This window comes from Phacochoerus africanus, chromosome 5 (assembly GCF_016906955.1).
Source record: "Phacochoerus africanus isolate WHEZ1 chromosome 5, ROS_Pafr_v1, whole genome shotgun sequence".
NCBI lineage: Eukaryota > Metazoa > Chordata > Mammalia > Artiodactyla > Suidae > Phacochoerus > Phacochoerus africanus.
Window position 1 is genome coordinate 45818686 of NC_062548.1, and position 17082 is coordinate 45835767.

At 57.2% G+C, this 17082-nt stretch overlaps 1 protein-coding gene across 4 annotated transcripts in view; it reads left to right on the forward strand.

Moving 5' to 3' along the window:
• The window catches only part of LMF1 (lipase maturation factor 1), an 88803-nt gene that overhangs the window by 18853 nt on the left and 52868 nt on the right, over positions 1-17082 (forward strand). For 3 of the 4 annotated variants that reach the window (XM_047781030.1, XM_047781029.1, XM_047781031.1), the window contains exon 3: positions 13573-13583. The exons of the other annotated variant lie outside the window; for it this stretch is intronic. In XM_047781030.1, the coding sequence (XP_047636986.1) occupies positions 13573-13583 (11 nt within the window). The remainder of the gene's footprint in view (positions 1-13572; positions 13584-17082) is intronic. 4 annotated transcript variants of the gene reach the window in all.

Genomic DNA, 17082 nt, shown 5'->3' on the forward strand with positions numbered 1-17082 from the left:
CTAACAGCCGGCTGATGGAGGGATACACGGGGCCCTCTGCAGTGTCCTCGAGGCTGGTGCACAGGACCACACGTGACGCCTGGGAAAACGGCACCACGGGCGGGTTTACCTCACACACTGTTCCCTCCAGTCACGTCGTGCGTGAGCGGGTCAGAGCGGCGTTTGAAAACAGGTCGACGTACGTGTGACCAGTTGGAGTCTTGTACTTTTTCACGGGAGGAGACGCTCTGTCCTCCACCCGGTGTGTAAAGAAATGTGGCTCGAATTCACTTCAGCCCTCGGAGTGACACCTTGCGGGTCGTAGATGAAAAATCTAAAAGGAAACAGCGACCTGTCAGTGGAGACCAGTGGGTTATTGACCAGACCCTGATGCCACACATCCGTCTTCCTGGCTGGACTGCAGGCCGCTTGCTGGGGCCCAGGCGTGGGACCCCAGGGGAGGCTGTTGGGGGCAGGCCCCTCGGTCTGGAAGAGGTCTCAGGCATCCTTGACGGATGCTGGTTTCGGGTGTTCAGAGTGAGGCCGAAAAGGGACTGGGTGACGGAGGCCGCAGATGTGGAAACCGGGCTTTCCTCACCTTGGTGCCCGGCGTGAGGGAGACGCTCTTCTTTCATGTCCTGTTTATTGTAACTTGAGAGGAAAGGATATCTGTTGGGGTGAGATGCTCAGATAATGGACACTGTTGACGGGACGACTTTCAAGTGTTGTCCAGCTGGCGGCCTGGGGGGGACAGGAAGTGACCGTGGAGCGAGGAGGCGCCAGGCAGGTGCATGCGGCACATCTCTGCCGGCACGGCAGCCCCTGTGTCTGGGTCTCATGGCAGGGCACCTGCCCGGCCTTGCTCGCGTGTGCCGTGGCTGCTGCTCCGCGAGGAGCCCCTCTCTCTTCTCTTAAGTGGGCGCCCCCTCTGCTCCTGCTGGCCCCGGCCAGCATCTGCGACGAAGCCCCAGCGCAGGAGGGGAGTGTTCTCAGCAGATGTGTGGTCCCCATTGCTGCCGAGCAAGGCATCGTGGCAAGTCACCCTCCCCGACGGCCTGCTTGTGCTGACACCCTGACCGCCCTCCACCGCCCTCCCGACGTGGTCCAGCGTGTGCGCAGCTCGGCCGGCAGGAGCCCCATGAATCCACTTCGCGGTGGCGACGGCCAGGTCCTCCGGTGGGGGGAGCAGCGTCGGTGGCGCGGGCAGCGCCCTGTAGGGGATGACCTGAGTCCTCAGACTTGGGAAGCGACACTTTCAACAGAGCCAGAAAAGCCTCCTTATGACCTTGTCTCGGCAGTGGCAGGGAGGAGGGGAATCACAGCCATCCCACCTCGTGGTGGGAACAAGGGCGCCGAGGCGGAGGGCAGGCTGGGGTCGTGTGCCCCGCGGGTTCCGGCTCTCAGGGTCCTGTCCCAGAGCTGCACCCTGGAGGCAGCGGGTAGCCCGGGGCCAGGCTGTGGCTGCGGGAGCAGGCACGCGGCTCTCTCAGCCCGCCCTGAGCGCGCTGAGACCTGGCCGGGCCCCGTAAACGCCCCGCCCGTGTTGTCGCTGTGGCTGTGCCCCCCAGCTCCACAAGTCAGTGCGTCCACACTCGGCCTGCCCCCCCAGGTGGCCCCCTGGGGCTACCTGGGACTTCTTCGTGACTCTCCCCTCCTCACCTGTCTCTCACCAGGCTTTATCCTCCTCACCTGACCCAGTGTTTCTGGAACCTTCCATAGCTGCCAGCACCGGTTGGCCTGAGTCTGGAGGGGCCGTCGGCTCTCCTGCTCCCAGGCCCCCGAGGTTGGTCAGGAACAGGTGTGCCAGCTTCCTTTGCGTTTCCGCCATCCAAGGCCAGCAGTTAAAGGGTGGCGTTTTCACTCGTGGGCAGATCCGCGAGGATGAACTGCGCCGTCATCATGGGCCTCAGCCCCACCCGGGGTTGAAGGCCAGGCAGACTCAGGCTCGGTCTTCCAGGTCCTGGCAGCTGGCCCTGTAGCCTCTAGACCAGGGCTGCTGTCAGGCGCCTTGTGGGGGTGGGAGCGACCCCGGCCCCGGGGCCCCCTGTTCCACAGACTCACAAGCTGGCCGGCGGTGGAGCTGCGGGCTGGGTGGGGAAGGCCTTGGACCTGGGCGGCCAGAGGCAGGGGAGGGAGCGGTGCCCTTCCCTCGCGGCCTTTGCTTAGGCGGCGGCTCTGCTGCCCGGCTCGCTGGAGAAGCCCTCCGCCTCCTGCCCGAGGACACAGCAGGCAGCCAGGCGCAGCGGCTGACGCCTGTGACTCCTGCGCCTGGGGAAGGAGGTGACGCGGGCGGTTCTGCCAGAAGGGAAGCGAGGGCGAGGCCGGCCTCCTGTGGCTGGACACCCCGTGAGGTGGCACCGTCGGGCCTGGTGGGACGAGGCTTTGGTTTAATGGTGCCTGGGAACCAGGCGACAGCAGGCGTCACGGTCGTCAGTGGCAGGCAGCAGGACAGCTCTGTGACACGCTTGGTCCCGTCTGGGTTTTAGAGAGGAGGCCTTGTCAGCAGAGGACACAGTGCTGGCGGGTGTGACGGGGCGGGAGGTGACCGGGCATCGGGTTGACCGCAAGGTGCCTCGGGCTGGCCCGCTGGGTGTCCCAGTGCTCGGCTGGCAGGTCCCTCCTGGACCGGCCTTCAGGTGATGGCTGTGCTTCCTGTGTTTCCTTTGCGGGGTTGGCGGTGCCTCTCCTGAGGCTCGGGTCTCCTGCTGCCCAGCTGCCTGGGCTTTTAAATTCCGCCAGCTTTGTTTCTGGAACAGTTTGAGGTTGACTGCATGACCGCAGAAGCGTGCCGAGGTCCTGGGTCCCCATGCCGGTGCCCGCGGTCATGCTCTGGACTGGACGGTGCATTTGTCCCACTTACTGAGCCGGTGTTGACCCCATCGCTTACCCACGTGTCCTCAGTCCTTCCCGTCCTGGACCCTGTCCAGGCCTGCTGACGTGGTCGCTGCTGCCCCCTGGGCTCCTCTGGGCTGGGACAGCGTCTCAGATGCTCTCATCTCGGTGCCTGGCCAGTGGCGAGGGGACCGTCAGGCAGGTTGTGGACGGTCCCTCCGGCTGGCTGTGTCTGATGTTTTCTCGTTGCTGATGGGGGTGGGTTCGGGAGGAGAAGCACTGCTGTCAACGTGTCGGGTCAGCACCGGGCCTCGCCCCCTACGTGCCCGTCTGCCAGCGTGGCCGGGCGCCGTGGTGTAGGCTGCAGACGCGGCTCGGATCCTGCGTGGCTGTGGTGTAGGCCGGCAGCTACAATTCCGGTCCGACTCCTGGGCTGGGAGCTTCCGTATGTCTCAGGTGCGGCCCTAAAAAAAATCCCGCTCCCTGGACGAGCCGGTGCTGACTGAAGACACAGCCGTGGAAGGGACAGCTGGGCTCCAGCCGCCCCTGCAGCAGAACAGCACCGTCCAGTCCAGTGCGAGGCCACTGGGGCTTCCACCATGACACGTTCTGAGCTCTGGCTGCCGCTTTTCAGTGTCCCTGGTCCCCAGGAAGTTTAAACGCCTAGAGCAAAAGGACAGGCCTCGCGGCACCGAAAACCACACGCGTCCACAGCGACACAACCAACAACTAAGTGAACACGTGGACACAGGACAGACCGTGCTGCGTGGACGCCCGCCCCACCCCCTCCAACGAGGACACAGCATGGATGCATGGGCCGAGGAGACGCCTGACAGCACGATCCCGGCCAGCAGACGGGGCCCGTGGACGGGCGAGGCCAGGGGTTGGACCTGCGTCCTCTTGGATCCTCGTCAGGACCGGAACTCCGTGAGCTGGGTTTCTGACTCTTATCTGCGTTCTGCTGTGGCGGGACGCCCGCAGCGCTCCTTTGTTGCCCCTCAGGGGGGCTGTGGAGCCCACTTTCCTCTTCCCACCTTCCCGGCCCCCCCACAAGGAAGAAAGGATTATCTCCAGGAGCTTGGCTCCAGGGCCCTTCCTGTGGCGGGAGCCGCCAGGGCGCTCACCTCTGGGGGGAGGGACGAGGATGGACCTCAGCGGCGCAGGGAGGGGCTCTGCGCGGTGCCGCGCTCAGACCCTTAAGCACCAGAACTGTACTTTGGCCTTAAACACGGCGACATCCACGGATGCTCATGGCCCTGTCGCTTTTATAGGTGTAGACAGATTTGAGGTGTAGAAGTGAGTTCCTGCACAGTTTTATGAGGTCCAGGGCAGCCTCTGCCCTTGTGTGGAGGCCCTGTGCCCTTGGCAGAGGCGTGGCTCACCAGGCCGGGTGCCCGCCGGGCAGGAGCAGGGACGCGGCCTCGGCGGGTCGGGGGCGCTGCTCCAGCTTGTCCGGCCTTCCATGCCACCAGCCTCCGTGCAGCATCACCGCACAGTACTGCCAGGCCTGGCTTGAAAGAGCACGCTTCCAGCGAGTCCCTGGCCACCCACCTCCTGAGTGGGCCTCTGGGATGCTCTCTGCGCTGGGCAGGACAGCGGGGGTTCTGCAGAGTCACAGCTGGCCCGTCCGCAGTCAGGGGAGAGCAGGCTGAAGTGCTCGTCCCTGATGCCTTCTCCCCAGGCGAAAAGTGGCTGGAAACCTGCGGTGGTTGCCCAGTCAGAGGCACTTGTGACGGAGGAGCCAGCCGACGGAGGAGCCAGCCTGTCACTGGGGCAGGACGAGGCCGCGGGGCTGCAGACAGGCACATGGAGGCTGGCTCGGCTCCTGCCCGCTTCTCCCGCTTCCCACCTGGGGAGATGCGTTACCCAGACTCCTTGGAGCAAACTCCGGGTCTCTTAGAAGAAGGCCAACTTGAGTTTCTCTAAAGAATGAACAACAGACCACTCCCCAAAGTGGTTCCAGGGTTGGCCACCTCGTCTAAAGCAGTCCCAGCTGTTACGAGTAGGGTAAAGCTGTAGACGTCTGAGGATGCGTCTTTAGCTTTTCGCATAGTGAGATGTAACCACCTGTACTTTAAAATCTTACGTCGGGCAGCCTTGAAATTTCATAGTCCAGACAGGTGACCTTACAAAAGAACGCTTTTCCTCCAAATGCCCTCAGCAGATGTGATGGCAGTGAGGCTGCAAGCCCAGCTGCCACAGGGCCACTGTGTTGTGGTGCCAGGCGGCAGGCAGGTGGTGGGGGTTGGGTGAGGCTGGCTCTGGCCTCTCAGCTTTCAGTCTCCAGTTGGTTCTGATAAAAATGTAAAAGGTCGTGAGTTCCCTTGTGGTGCAGTTGGGTTAAGGATCTGATGTGGCCGCAGCTGTGGCTCTGGATGGATCCCTGGCTGGGAACTTCCACATGCCATGGGTGTGGCCAAGAAAAAGGTAAAACATCCATTCTTGGAGAGGTTTTAAAAGTCGGCCCCTTCCCCGTCTCTGCTCAGCAAGGTTGTGTATTGAGAGAACTCACCCAGTGGGCTTCCTTGTTGGAGTAGCCTGTGTATAAAGGTTTTATGACGGGAGCTCAGCAGCCTGTTTGGAGGAAGAGGCGCACGTGCTGTCCCCACCTCCTTGCAGACTCAGCCTGCTTAGGGCCGGGATTGGTAAGCGCCCCGACGCAGTGAGAAGGACCCTGGCCTCACCCTGCTGGCAGGGTCTGCGTCCTACCCTCTCAGGTGGGCAGGCCCACCCTCATGGGAGGCAGGTGGGTGGTGAGCCCTCCTCGCACCCCCACGCCCTGCACTCCCCTCCCTGGCAGCGTTGAGGCCAGTCTCAGGCTCTTGCCCTTTCATCGACACGTGTTTCACCCAGCAGCTTTTTACTAACGTCGTTACTGACACACCGTAAAATGCGACGCTTTCCCATGCACGGGAACCACCACCATCCACGTCTAGACATGTCATCATCTTCACTCCCGCATGCCGTCTCAGGCCCTGGCACCTGCTCTCTGCCTCTGTCTCTGCAGACGCGCCTGCTCTGGCTGTTTCCCGCAGATGGAGTCACACCACGTGGCCTCCGTGTCCCCCTTCCGTCACTGAGCAGAGACTTCACGGTTCACCCACGGAGTGCCAAGTGCAGTCGCCTCGCTCCTTTTCATTCCTCACGGGATCCGTTGGCGATGGTTGTGGCACTTGTGATAAGTGGGCTTTGTCTTTCTCTGTCTGATTAGTTTCACTTAGTATGCTGCTCTCTAGGTCTGTCCACGCTGCTGCAGATGGCATCAGTTGGTTCTCGTTATCGGCTGAATGATGTTCTGTTGATGATGTGACCACAGCTTCTTTATCCTTTCCTATTGATGGACGTGTAGGTTGCTTCCATGTCTTGGCTATTGTGTATGATGCTGCAGCGAACACTGGGGTGCGTGTGCCTTTTTCAATTTTTCTCTGGTTGCTAGATCACATGGTAGTTATATTTTTAGTTTTTTGAGGAACCTCTATACCATTTTCCTTAGTGGTTGTACCAGTTTACATTCCCACTAACAGTGTAAGAGGGTTCCCTTTTTGCCAGACCTTCTCCAGCATTTATTGTTTGCAGATTTTTTTTTTGTCTTTTTTGCTATTTCTTGGGCCGCTCCTGCGGCATATGGAGGTTCTCAGGCTAGGAGTCGAATCGGAGCTGTGGCCACCAGCCTATGCCAGAGCCACAGCAACGTGGGATCCGAGCTGCGTCTGCAACCCACACCACAGCTCACGGCAACACCGGATCGTTAACCCACTGAGCAAGGGCAGGGACCGAACCCGCAACCTCATGGTTCCTAGTCAGTTTCGTTAACCACTGCACCACAACGGGAACTCCTGTTGGCAGATTTTTTGATGACAGCTATTCTGACTGGTGTAAGTTGGTACCTCATAGGTTTGATTTTCATTCTCTAATAATTAGTGATGTTGAGCATCTGTTCATGTGTTGTTGTGGGTTTTTTTGGCCATAAGTATGTCTTCTTTGGCGAAATGTCTATTTAGACCTTCTGCCCATTTTTCGATGGGGTCGTTTGGGGGTTTTTTTTTGGTATTGAGCTGCAGGAGGTGTTTATTTTGGAGATTAATCCCTTGTCAGTCGCTTCATTTGCAAATATCTTCTCCCATTCTGTGAGCTGTCTTTTCATTTTGTTTAGGGTTTCCTTTGCTGTCCAGAAACTTTGCAGTTTAATTAGGTCTCATCCGTTGATTTGTGTTTTTATGTTCATTACTCAAGGAGGTGGACCTGAGAAGATATTGCTGTGGTTTATATCAGAGAGTGTTTGGCCTATGTTTTCCTCTAAGAGTTCTGCAGTGTCTGGTTTATATTTAGGTCTTTCATCCAGTTTGAGTTTTGTGTGTGTGTGGTGTTAGAGAATGTTCCAATTTCATTCTTTTACACGCAGCTGTCCTGTTTTTCCAGTACCACCTATTGAAGAGACTGTCTTTTCTCCATTGTGTGTTCTTGCCTCCCTTGTTGTAGATTAGTTGACCATAGGTGCATGGGTTTATTTCTGGGCTTTCTATCCTATTGCATTGGTCTATATTTCTCTTTTTGTGCCAGTACCATACTGTTTTGATAACAGTCGTGTTGTAGTCTAAAGTCAGGGATCCTGATTCTTCCAGCTCCATTTTTCTTTTTAGGATTGGTTTGGCTATTTGGGATCTCTTATGTTTCCATACAAATTTTTAAAATATTTTGTTCCAGTTCTGTGAAAAACTCCACTGGTGCTTTGAATCTGTAGGTTGCCTTGGGCAGTATAGTTGTTTTGACAATGCTGATTCTTCCAGTCCAAGGGCATGGTATATCTTTCCATCTGTTTTTTTTTTTTCATCTTTGATTTCTTTCATCAGTGTCTTATAGTTTTTAGAGTAAGGTCTTTTGTCCCTTTAGGTAGGTTTATTTTATTCTTTTTTATGTGATGGTAAATGGTATTATTTCTCTGATTTCTCTTTCTGATTGTTCATTGTTAGTACATAGACATGCAGTAGTTTTCTGTGTGTTAGTTTTGTATCCTGCAACTTTACCAAATTCACTGATGAGCCCTAACGGTTTTCTGGTGGCATCTTTAGGATTTTCTATGTGTAGTTTTATGTCATCTGCAAACGGTGATAGCTTCACTTCCTCCTTTTCAGTTGGATTCCTTTTACTTCTTTTTTTTTCTCAGATTGCTGTGGCTAGGCTTCCAAAACTGTGTTGAATAAAAGTGGTGAGAGTGGACATCCTTATCTTTGCTCCTGATTGTAGCAGGAATTCTTTCAGCTTTTCACCATTGAGAACGATGTTCGCTGTGGGTTTGTCGTATATGGCCTTTATTATGTTGAGGTAGGTTCCTTCTGTGCCCACTTTCTGGAGGGTTTTTATCAGAAATGGTTGTTGGATTTTGTCAGAAGCTTTTTCTGTATCTGTTGTTCCGCATCATATGTTTTTTTTTTTTCTTCTTCTTCTTCTTCTTTTTTTTTTTTTTTTGTCTTTTTGCCATTTCTTGGGCTGCTCCCACGGCACATGGAGGGTCCCAGGCTAAGGGTCTCATTGGAGCCTACACCACAGCCACAGCAACACGGGATCCGAGCCGCGTCTGCCACCTACACCACAGCTCACGGCAATGCCGGATCCTTAACCCACTGAGTGAGGCCAAGGATCGAACCCACAACCTCACGGTTCCTAGTCGGATTCGTTAACCACTGCGCCACGACGGGAACTCCGTTGCTGAGAATTTTTGCATTTATGTTCATCAGTGATGTTGGCCTGTAATTTTCTTTTTTGTGTGTGTTATCTTTGTCAAGTTTGGGTACCAGGGTGATGGTGGGCTCATGGAATGACTTTGGAAGTGTTCTCTCCTCTGCAGTTTTTGGGAATGGTTTCAGAAGGATAGGTGTTAACTGTTCTCTAAATGTTTGATAGGATTTAGTGAAGCCGTCTGGTCCTGGACTTTTGTTGGTTGGAGGTTTTAAATCACCGTTTCAGTTTCCGTGTTGTGATTGGTCCATTCCGCTTTTCTGTTTCTTCCCGGTGTAATCTTGGAAGATTGTGCTGTTCTAAGAATTTGTCCATTTCTCCTAGGTTCTCCAGTTCATTGGCATGTAATTGCTTGTAGTAAACTTTTATGATCCTTTGTATTTCTGTTATGTCCATTGTAACTTGTCCTTTTTCATTTCTAATTTTATTAATTTGAGTCCTCTCTTTTTTCTTGATAGTCCAGCTAAGGGTTTATCAATTTTGTTGATCTTTTCAAAGAACCGGCTTTTAGTTTCATTGATTTTTTTGTTGTTTTCTTTGTTTCTATTTCATTTATTTCCTCTCTGATCTGTGTGATTTCTTTTACTAGCTGTGAGGGGCTTTTTTGGTTATACTTTCTCTAGTTGCTTTAGGTGTAAGGATAAGTTGTTTATATGCGATTTTTCTTGTTTCCCAAGGTAAGCTCGTATTGCTATAAACGTCCCTCTTAGCACTACTTTTGCTGCATCCCGTAGGTTTGGGATTGTTGTGTCTTTATCATCATCTGTCTCTAGGTATTTTTTTTATTTCTTTGGCGATCCATTGGTTGTTTAGTAGCATATTGTTTAGTCTCCGAATGTTTGTTTTTCACAATTTTTTCCTTGTTGATTTCTAGTCTTAAAGCGTTATGGTCAAAAAAGATGCCTGGTATGATTTCAGTTTTTTAAAATGTACCAAGGCTTGATTTGTGGCCCAGAGTGTGATCTATCCTAGAGAATGTTCCGTGTGCACTTGAGAAGAACGTGTTTTCTGCTGCTTTGGGATGGAATGTCCTGCAAATGTCTGCTCAATCCGTCTGGTCTAATGATCATTTAAGACCTTCGTTTCTTCATTGATCTTCTGTCTGGATGCTCTGTCCATTGCTGTAAGGGGGCTTTAGAGCCCTCTGCTATTACTGTGTCATTACTGATTTCTCCTTTTGTGGCTGTTGGTAGTTGCCTCACACGTTGAGGTGCTTTTATGTTGGGTGTGTAGATATTTACAGTTTTTGTATTTTCCTCTTCTTGGATTGGTCCTTCGCTCATGGTGTACGACCTTCTTTGTCTTTTGAAACTGTCTTTTAGAGTCTGTTTTGTCTGCTATGAGTATTGCAACTCCAACTCCAGCTTTCTCTTCATTTCCCTTTGCCTGGAAAGTCTTCTTCCATCGTCTCATTCTGGATTTGTGTGTGTCCCTAGAACTGAAGAGGGTCTCTTGAAGACAGCATGTATGTGGGTCTTGGTCTTGAGTCCGTTCAGCCAGTCTGTATCTTTGGGTTGGAATGTTTAGTCCTTTGACATTTAAGGATGTTGTTGATATGTATGTTTTATTGCCATTTTAGTCATTGTTTTGCATTTGGGTTTGTGTCCTTCTCTTGCAATTTGATGATTGTCTTTACTGTTGTGTTTGGAATGCTTTTGCTTCTTTGTGTGCATGTTGTAGATTTTTGGTTTGCAATTACCATGAGGTAGGTGTGTGTGTGTGTGTGTCCTTCTTTCTTTCTTTTTTTTTTAGGGCTGCACCCACAGCATGTGGAGGTTCCCAGGCCAGGGGTCGCATTGGAGCTATAGCTGCTAGCCTGTGCCACAGCCACAGCAGATCCAAGTGGCATCTGCGACCTACACCAGAACTTGTGGCAACGCCAGATCCTTAACCCACTCAGAGATGCCAGGGATCGAACCTGTGTCCTCATGGACCATAGTTAGAGTCGTTTCTGCTGAGTCACGATGGGAACGCCCCCAGCCTGAGGTTTTGAGGTCGGAGTCTGTATATATACACAGTGCTTTTCAGTGCTGGTCTCTCAGTTGCAGACGCGTGTCCAGTGTCCTGCCTTTGTGATCTCCCCTGCTCACGGTTTCTGGGTTGGTGGCGACTTGAGTGTGGGTGATTTCCTGCCACCAGTGAGCCTTGTCATTTCTCCTGTTTTCTTTCTCGTTGGGGCCTTTTCTTTTCCCCCTAGAGACGCTCCTTTAGAATCTGTTGTAGGGCTGGCTTGGGGGGGCTGGATTCTCTCCGTTTTGGCTGGTGTGTGACACTTCTGACCTCGCCTTCAGAGCTGAATGAGGGCCTTGCTGGGCAGCGTGTTCTGGGTCGGAGGCTTTTTCCTCTCGTCACGTTGCGTGTGTCGGGCTGCTCCCTTCTGGCCTGCAGAGGCCTGCTGAGCAGTCAGCCCGTGGCCTCACCGGGGTCCCCCTGTGCGTTGTTTCTTTTCTCCGGCTGCTTCCAGTATTTTCTCTCTGTCTTTAATTTTGATTGATGTGTGTCTCAGGGTGTTCCTCCTTGGGTTCACCTGACGTGGCCCTCGCTGTGGTTCCTGGAGCCGAGTGAGCCATTCCTTCCCCACGTTAGGGAAGTGTTCGCTGCTCCCTCCTCGGGGCTTTTCTCCGGGCCTCTCCCTCCCCTCGTCCCGGCAGCCCCATCTCACGCGTGTTGGTGCCTTAACGTCCCAGAGGTCCCTGGGGCTGTCCTCACCTCCTCTCATCCTGTTGTCTGTATTCTGTCCTGTGTCAGGGGTTTCCGCTGCGGGCGTCCGCCTCGTGGGCTCTGCTGTGGGCTCCTCCCAGTGAATTTTTCATTTGGTGATTGTGGTGTTTATCTCTGCTTTTTTTGGGGGGGGCACTCCCATCTCTGCTTTTCTGTTTTTTAAATCTTCTTTTTCTTTGTTCGTTGTTTCTTGTAATTTATCGGCTTTGCCTCCAGTTTATTTTCGAGATCTTGAGTCGTCTTTACTGTCATCGGTCTAGAGTCTTTTTCATGGAGGTTCGTAATCTCCACCTCATTTAGCTGTTTTTTTTGGTTCTCCTTGTTCCCTTAGCTCAGGCACAATTCTCTGCCTTTTCACCGTGTATAGATTTTGGGTGCGCTCTCCTTTCTGCCGACAGTGGGGTTGTCGCCTCTCTTGCTTCTGGTGTCGGCCCCCTGCCGTGTGGCTGACGTGGGTGGGGGGGCTTGCTGTAGGCTTCCTGAAGGGAGGGACTGCCGCCTGCCCCCTGGTGGGTGGCGCCGATTCCTGTCCCTCTGGTGGGTGGGGCTCTGGCTCCGGCTGGGATTAGAGGTGGCTGTGGGATGGCGGGATTGCAGCGGGTCCTTAGGCAGCCCGTTTGCTGATGGGTGGGGCCCAGTTTTTCCAAAACGGCCCCCTCTAGAGGAGGTCATGCTGATGACTGTGCCCGCGACCTTAGACCTTCCCCCACGGTAAGCCACGGTCACCCCGTTTCCCAGGAGATCCTCCAGGGACCTCAGGCAGGTCTGACCCGGATTCCTGGGGCGTCTCTGCTTGGCCCTGGGACCCAGTGCCCAGGAAGGCCTGTGTGAGCGTGGAGTCTCCCGGGGAAGCTCCTGTGCACACGCCTTGCTGCCCCTCTACACCCAATGCCCTGGGGGCTCCTCCTCCCGATGCCAGGTCCCTGGGAGTGGGAACCTGGTGTGGGGCTCAGAACGCTTGCTCCTGTGTGAGCCTCAGCGATATGGTTCCTTTCCAGTCTGCGTCACCCAGTGGGTACGGGATTGCTTATATTGTGCTAGCGGCCCTCCTACCATCTCGATGTACCTTCTTCTTTGCCTTTGGGTATGGGGTAACTGTTTTTGTGGGAGTTTCCAGTCTAGTTTGTGTATGGGTGTTCAGCGTTTGGCTGTAATGTTGGTGTTTTCAGGCGTAAGGCGAGCTCCAGTTCTTCTGCTTGGCCTTCTTGCCTGTTGTCTCCTCTGTCCTTTGAAATTTAGGATGCCAGAGTCTGACATTTTTGTGGTGTTTGATGGACATTATTTGTTGCAGGACAGCTAAGCTCAGGTGACCTTTGATCGCATGGGTTAGAAGCGCACAAGTCCCTCTCCCATGGGTGTTTCACTGAAGCCCACTGAGCAGCTGCATTCCTGCAGCAGGTTGAGTCTCGTGCAGAACTGCAGACAGTGTAGACTCACACTCAGCTGGGCAAGGAATCGGCCCCTAGAACTGCCCGATGTCCGGGGGTCTGGAGTATGCCCTTTACTTGTGGATTGGCTGCTGGGCGTGGCCTGTACTGAGTGTGGCCCTGGGTGGGGGCGGGAGGAGGAGATGCTCCTCACCTTCCGGCTGCCCGGGGGGCCTCGGGCGGGTCTCCCACCTCCGCCTGCCCTGAGTCCTCTGGGGGCAGCTCTAGGCAGCTGGAAGCAGGTCTCCTGTCTTGACTTCCACGTAGAGCCCGAGGGCAGGCATCCCCTCACCCTGCCCTTCCCTCCCAAAGCCACGAGGCCGCCTTCTCCTTCGGGTCCACTTGACCCTCGGGTAGCCCTCCCTGCACTTGGTCTCCACGCGGAGCCCCGAGGGCGGGTCTCTTCTCAGCATTGACTCTGCTGAGACACCTGAGGGAGAGACTCCCTCCCCTTCACCTCCGTCAGACACGCAGCATCACCTCCCCCGAGACCCCGAGGGCGGGTCTGCTCTCACCTCTGCCTTTACTCAGACTCCACCTCCACGCCGATCCTCCAGGAAAGGCCACCCCCACCTGCACCTCCACGCGCCCGACGGCCGGGGTCCCCCATTTTTACTGCCACTGAGACTCCTGAAAGCTGGTCTCCCCTCACCTGCACCTGAACTCATGACCTTAGGGCAGGGGTCCCCTCCCCTCTCCTCCGTCCAGACCCCTGAGGTCGTGCCCCCTCAGCAGGGCAGGGTCCTCTGTGTTCCGCGCCTGCTCAGGCTGGTGGACGCTGGTCTGCTCTTTCTTGTGCGCAGTAACATGAAACCTGCGTTGGAAGGGTTTTGGGTAGAAGCCTAATTGAGGGCGCTTTTCTCCTTTTGTCTTTCAGGTACTCATTTGGTAAGTGACAGTCATAGGACAGTATGCCTGCGTTGGCATTTTCTAGGGTACGTACCTCCGCGCGTGCTGCCTGCTGTCCTGGCGCCTCTCATCAGCCCTGTGGCTGCCCCATCCTGTTCGCTGACGTTTGCCCTTGGCCTGCACCCCTGACGGCTGCCCAGGGGCCTCGAGCAGGCCCAGCGTGCAGCCCTTAGTCCTGTGCTGGACAGGGGCCCCCAGCGGGCGTTCCCATGACACTGTCATGGGTCGTCCCCCTTTGCTGGCGGAGGGCCTCTGTGCCTAGGCCGCCCTGTCCCCAGTGGACACGCTGTGTAGAGCAGGGTACCGTGGGCACCCGCAGGCCTGGGATTTTGCTGTTCCCTGCGGGGACACCGCAGGTCCTCCCCTGTGCTGGTGGGAAGCACCGCCCCGGCATGGCTCCCAGAGCCGGCAGAGCACCAGGGCGGGCCTGGCTGAGGGCGCAGCTGTCCTGGGTCCCGAGGCCTCCAGGCGGCCCTGGGGACACAGCAGGTTCGTCAGTTGATGCACTTCCAGGGTCCTCCCAGGTCTTGGGGAGCAGGAAAGAGCGGTTCCCTGGCGGGTCCTTGCAGCTCAGGTTCCCAGGGGGGCTCCGAGGTCCACTTCGGGGTGGGGGCCTCCCACCACCCTCTCGTCCCTGCGGCTGCGGGACAGATGGGGTCCAGGGCTGGTCCCCTTACGGGCTCCGCCCTGCCTCACTGGCGCCTTCTCCCTGCATCAGGGCTCCTGTTCTGCCCGCGTCAGTCTTCAGAGCTCGTTTCAGCCCTTCTGGGTCGAGCCAGATGGACAACCTGGAGCTGGTGGTCCAGCCGAGGGTGGAGACGGATTCCTTTACTGTCGCGCAGCTGATGCAGCGGCAGGAGGCGAACCGGTGTGTGGCCTTTCTCTTCCCTGTGTTGAGAGTTCCCTTTTGGTGTGTGGGGGCTGCAGGTGCCAGAGTGGAGGCCGCTCCCTGCCTGGGAGCCGGGCGGAGGCCACCCCCTCAGCGCTCTGAGGTGCACCCGTCCGTCTCACCCGGAAGGTCGGCCGAGGGGCCCCGTCGGCCAAGGGGCCTGGGCAGCCGGGCCGCGCACAGGAGCCGAGCCGAAGGAGATGCTGAGAGCTCCTCAAGGGGGCGTAGCCCGTCCTGGTGACCCCAGGGCTGCGCTTGTGCAGGGCAGACGTGGCCCTGGCTCGGGAGGCGGGAGACGGGGTGGCAGACCCCTCTGGCTGGAGTGGCAGTCGAGGGAGGCTGTGCACGAGGCAAGCGGATGCCAGCCTTCGAAGCAAGGCATGCGCTGCCCTGTGGGAGGGAGGGCAGGCTCGGGACGCGGGAAGAATGGGAGGAGTCACGGTTTCAGACCTGGAGATACCTTGTCTGGGCTGAGGGGCAGGGTGAAGGCGGATGGAGGAGTCGCCAGGCGGGTGAGCCAGGCCCAGGGAGGAGCGGCCAGGCCGGAGCGGGAAGGGCTAAAGGGGCCTGTGTGCTGAGCACCACGGGAGGGCGGGCTCTCCGGGCCCCCGTGTGTCACCAGCTCCTGCACCCGGTGGCCTCCAGGGCTGAGGCCAGAGGGTGCCCCGCCAAGGAGGCGCGGTGCAGGCGCAGGGCTGTAGGAGGACAGCCGTACAGGCGGCTCTCCTCCCGCTTCCTCCTGATGTGTGTTTCTGAAGCGTGTAAAGCAGAATGAGCCACGGCTCCTGAAGTAGCCGGCATGTGCCGAGGGGGCGCCCGTGACAGGCAGGGCCAACGCACAGACGCAGGTTCCTGTGCCCGGCAACGTGGCACAGGGTCAACTCCAGTGGATCTGAGATGCGAAGGATGGACCTTGTAACCCGCCCCAGGAAGACTGACGGACGCGGCTCAGGAGGCGCTCAGGCACTCTCCAAAGGGCCAGGCTGAGGTCTCTAGCAAGTCGGAAATGGAGTGGGCGCTGGCCACCAGCAGACGGGTGATGACGGTGAGTGCTCACTGAATCCTCTGGACGGAAGACAGAAGTCAGCCCAAGCAGTTCCCAGGAGCCACGTCAGAGGCAGCGTGTCCTTGCGCTCCGTCGGTGCAGACGGGACGGCCTGGAGCCCGTGCTGCAAGGGCTGGGCGGCCGGGCTGGCGTCGGCCAGCGTCCAGGGACATGGAGCAGCATCATCCTCTACGGGGAGGTGGAGGGTCCCGGGACAGGTCGGGGACTCGGCCCCTCCCCTCCGCACACGGACCCCCGGGTGGACGGGCGGCCGCCGGGCTCCAGCAGGGCTCCAGCAGGTCCCCGCGCTCCGCGCACACAGCACTCCAAGGAGGGAGGGAGGAGATCCTGCTGCCCTGAGTGGCCGGCTCCCTCCCGCCTGAACCGCGGGGAGAGCCACGTCGGCTCCCAGAGCCGCGGCTTCTGGCGCCACCAGCCAGGGGGTGTGCCGTGCTGCCAGGGGTCCCAGTGCCCCATGCCCACTGGGGTTCACTTTGGACCGGGAGCGGAGGACGAGGAGGGGCTGTTGTCCCCAGACACAGGGGCCCTCCCCTGAGGCTTTCGGGAACGGCTCGGGCAGGCGGGAGCCCACAGAGGTCTTCTTGGGGTGTGAGGGCGTGATGGCCACAGACCACTCCCACCGCCGCGCATTCCCCCTTACAGGAAGCAGAAGCCTTGAACCCCTGGCGAAGGGCCGCCACCCCACACACCCCAGGGAGTGCCTGAAGCAGAACCCTCTGCCTCTGGGGGGGCTGTGTCCCGCCGGCAGACCCAGGCCAGGCGCCCCTGTCCCTGGGGATGGGAGGTGGCGCGCGCTCCACTCCTGCTGAGGCCGGGCCAGCCAAGCCCTTTCCCCACCACCCGCCCGGCGCTGTTGGACACGGGGCTGCGCCGGAGAGAGGGACCGCGAGCCCAAGAAAGTCCGGCCCCAGAGCCCGCACCCAGCCGGCGGGTAGCAGCAGCCCTGCTGAGGGTGGTCGCAGCCTGTGGGCCCTGAGGCCACGGTGCAGACCCAGACCCGGTCCTGTGGCTACACCCCGGATTTGGCATCATGAGAAATCACTAGAGACACACACCCAGAACAGACCTGCTGCAGAGTGGACGCAGCTGAGGAACCGAATCAGCCGACTTGAAGACACGCGACCGAAACGCCGATGGGGAACAGACCGGGAGCCGGAGCAGGCCGCTCACCAGGGAGGACCCGGAGCAGGAGAGAGAGGAGCAGGGCAGGGAAGTGTTCGAAGAGGTAAAGACAAGACTGTCGCCAAAGGAGGAAAAAGCAAAATGCCGCAGGTTCAGGAACTTGGGAGCTCACGAATAAACGGCGTAGTCAGAACAGCCACAACTGGAGAGGGCAGGGCTTCAGCGCAGCCAGAGGTGGGACAGTCATTCCCGCAGTGCCCCTTGGAGACTCAGCCGGCCGAGGACGGGAGCCACTGTCACCGGGGCCCTGGCCTGGCCGAGCTGTTGTCCCGCGACGCGGACGGAGCCTGGCGGGTGTTACGGGGATTCGGGCGACTCTGGGGAAGGAAGAGCGTTAGGAT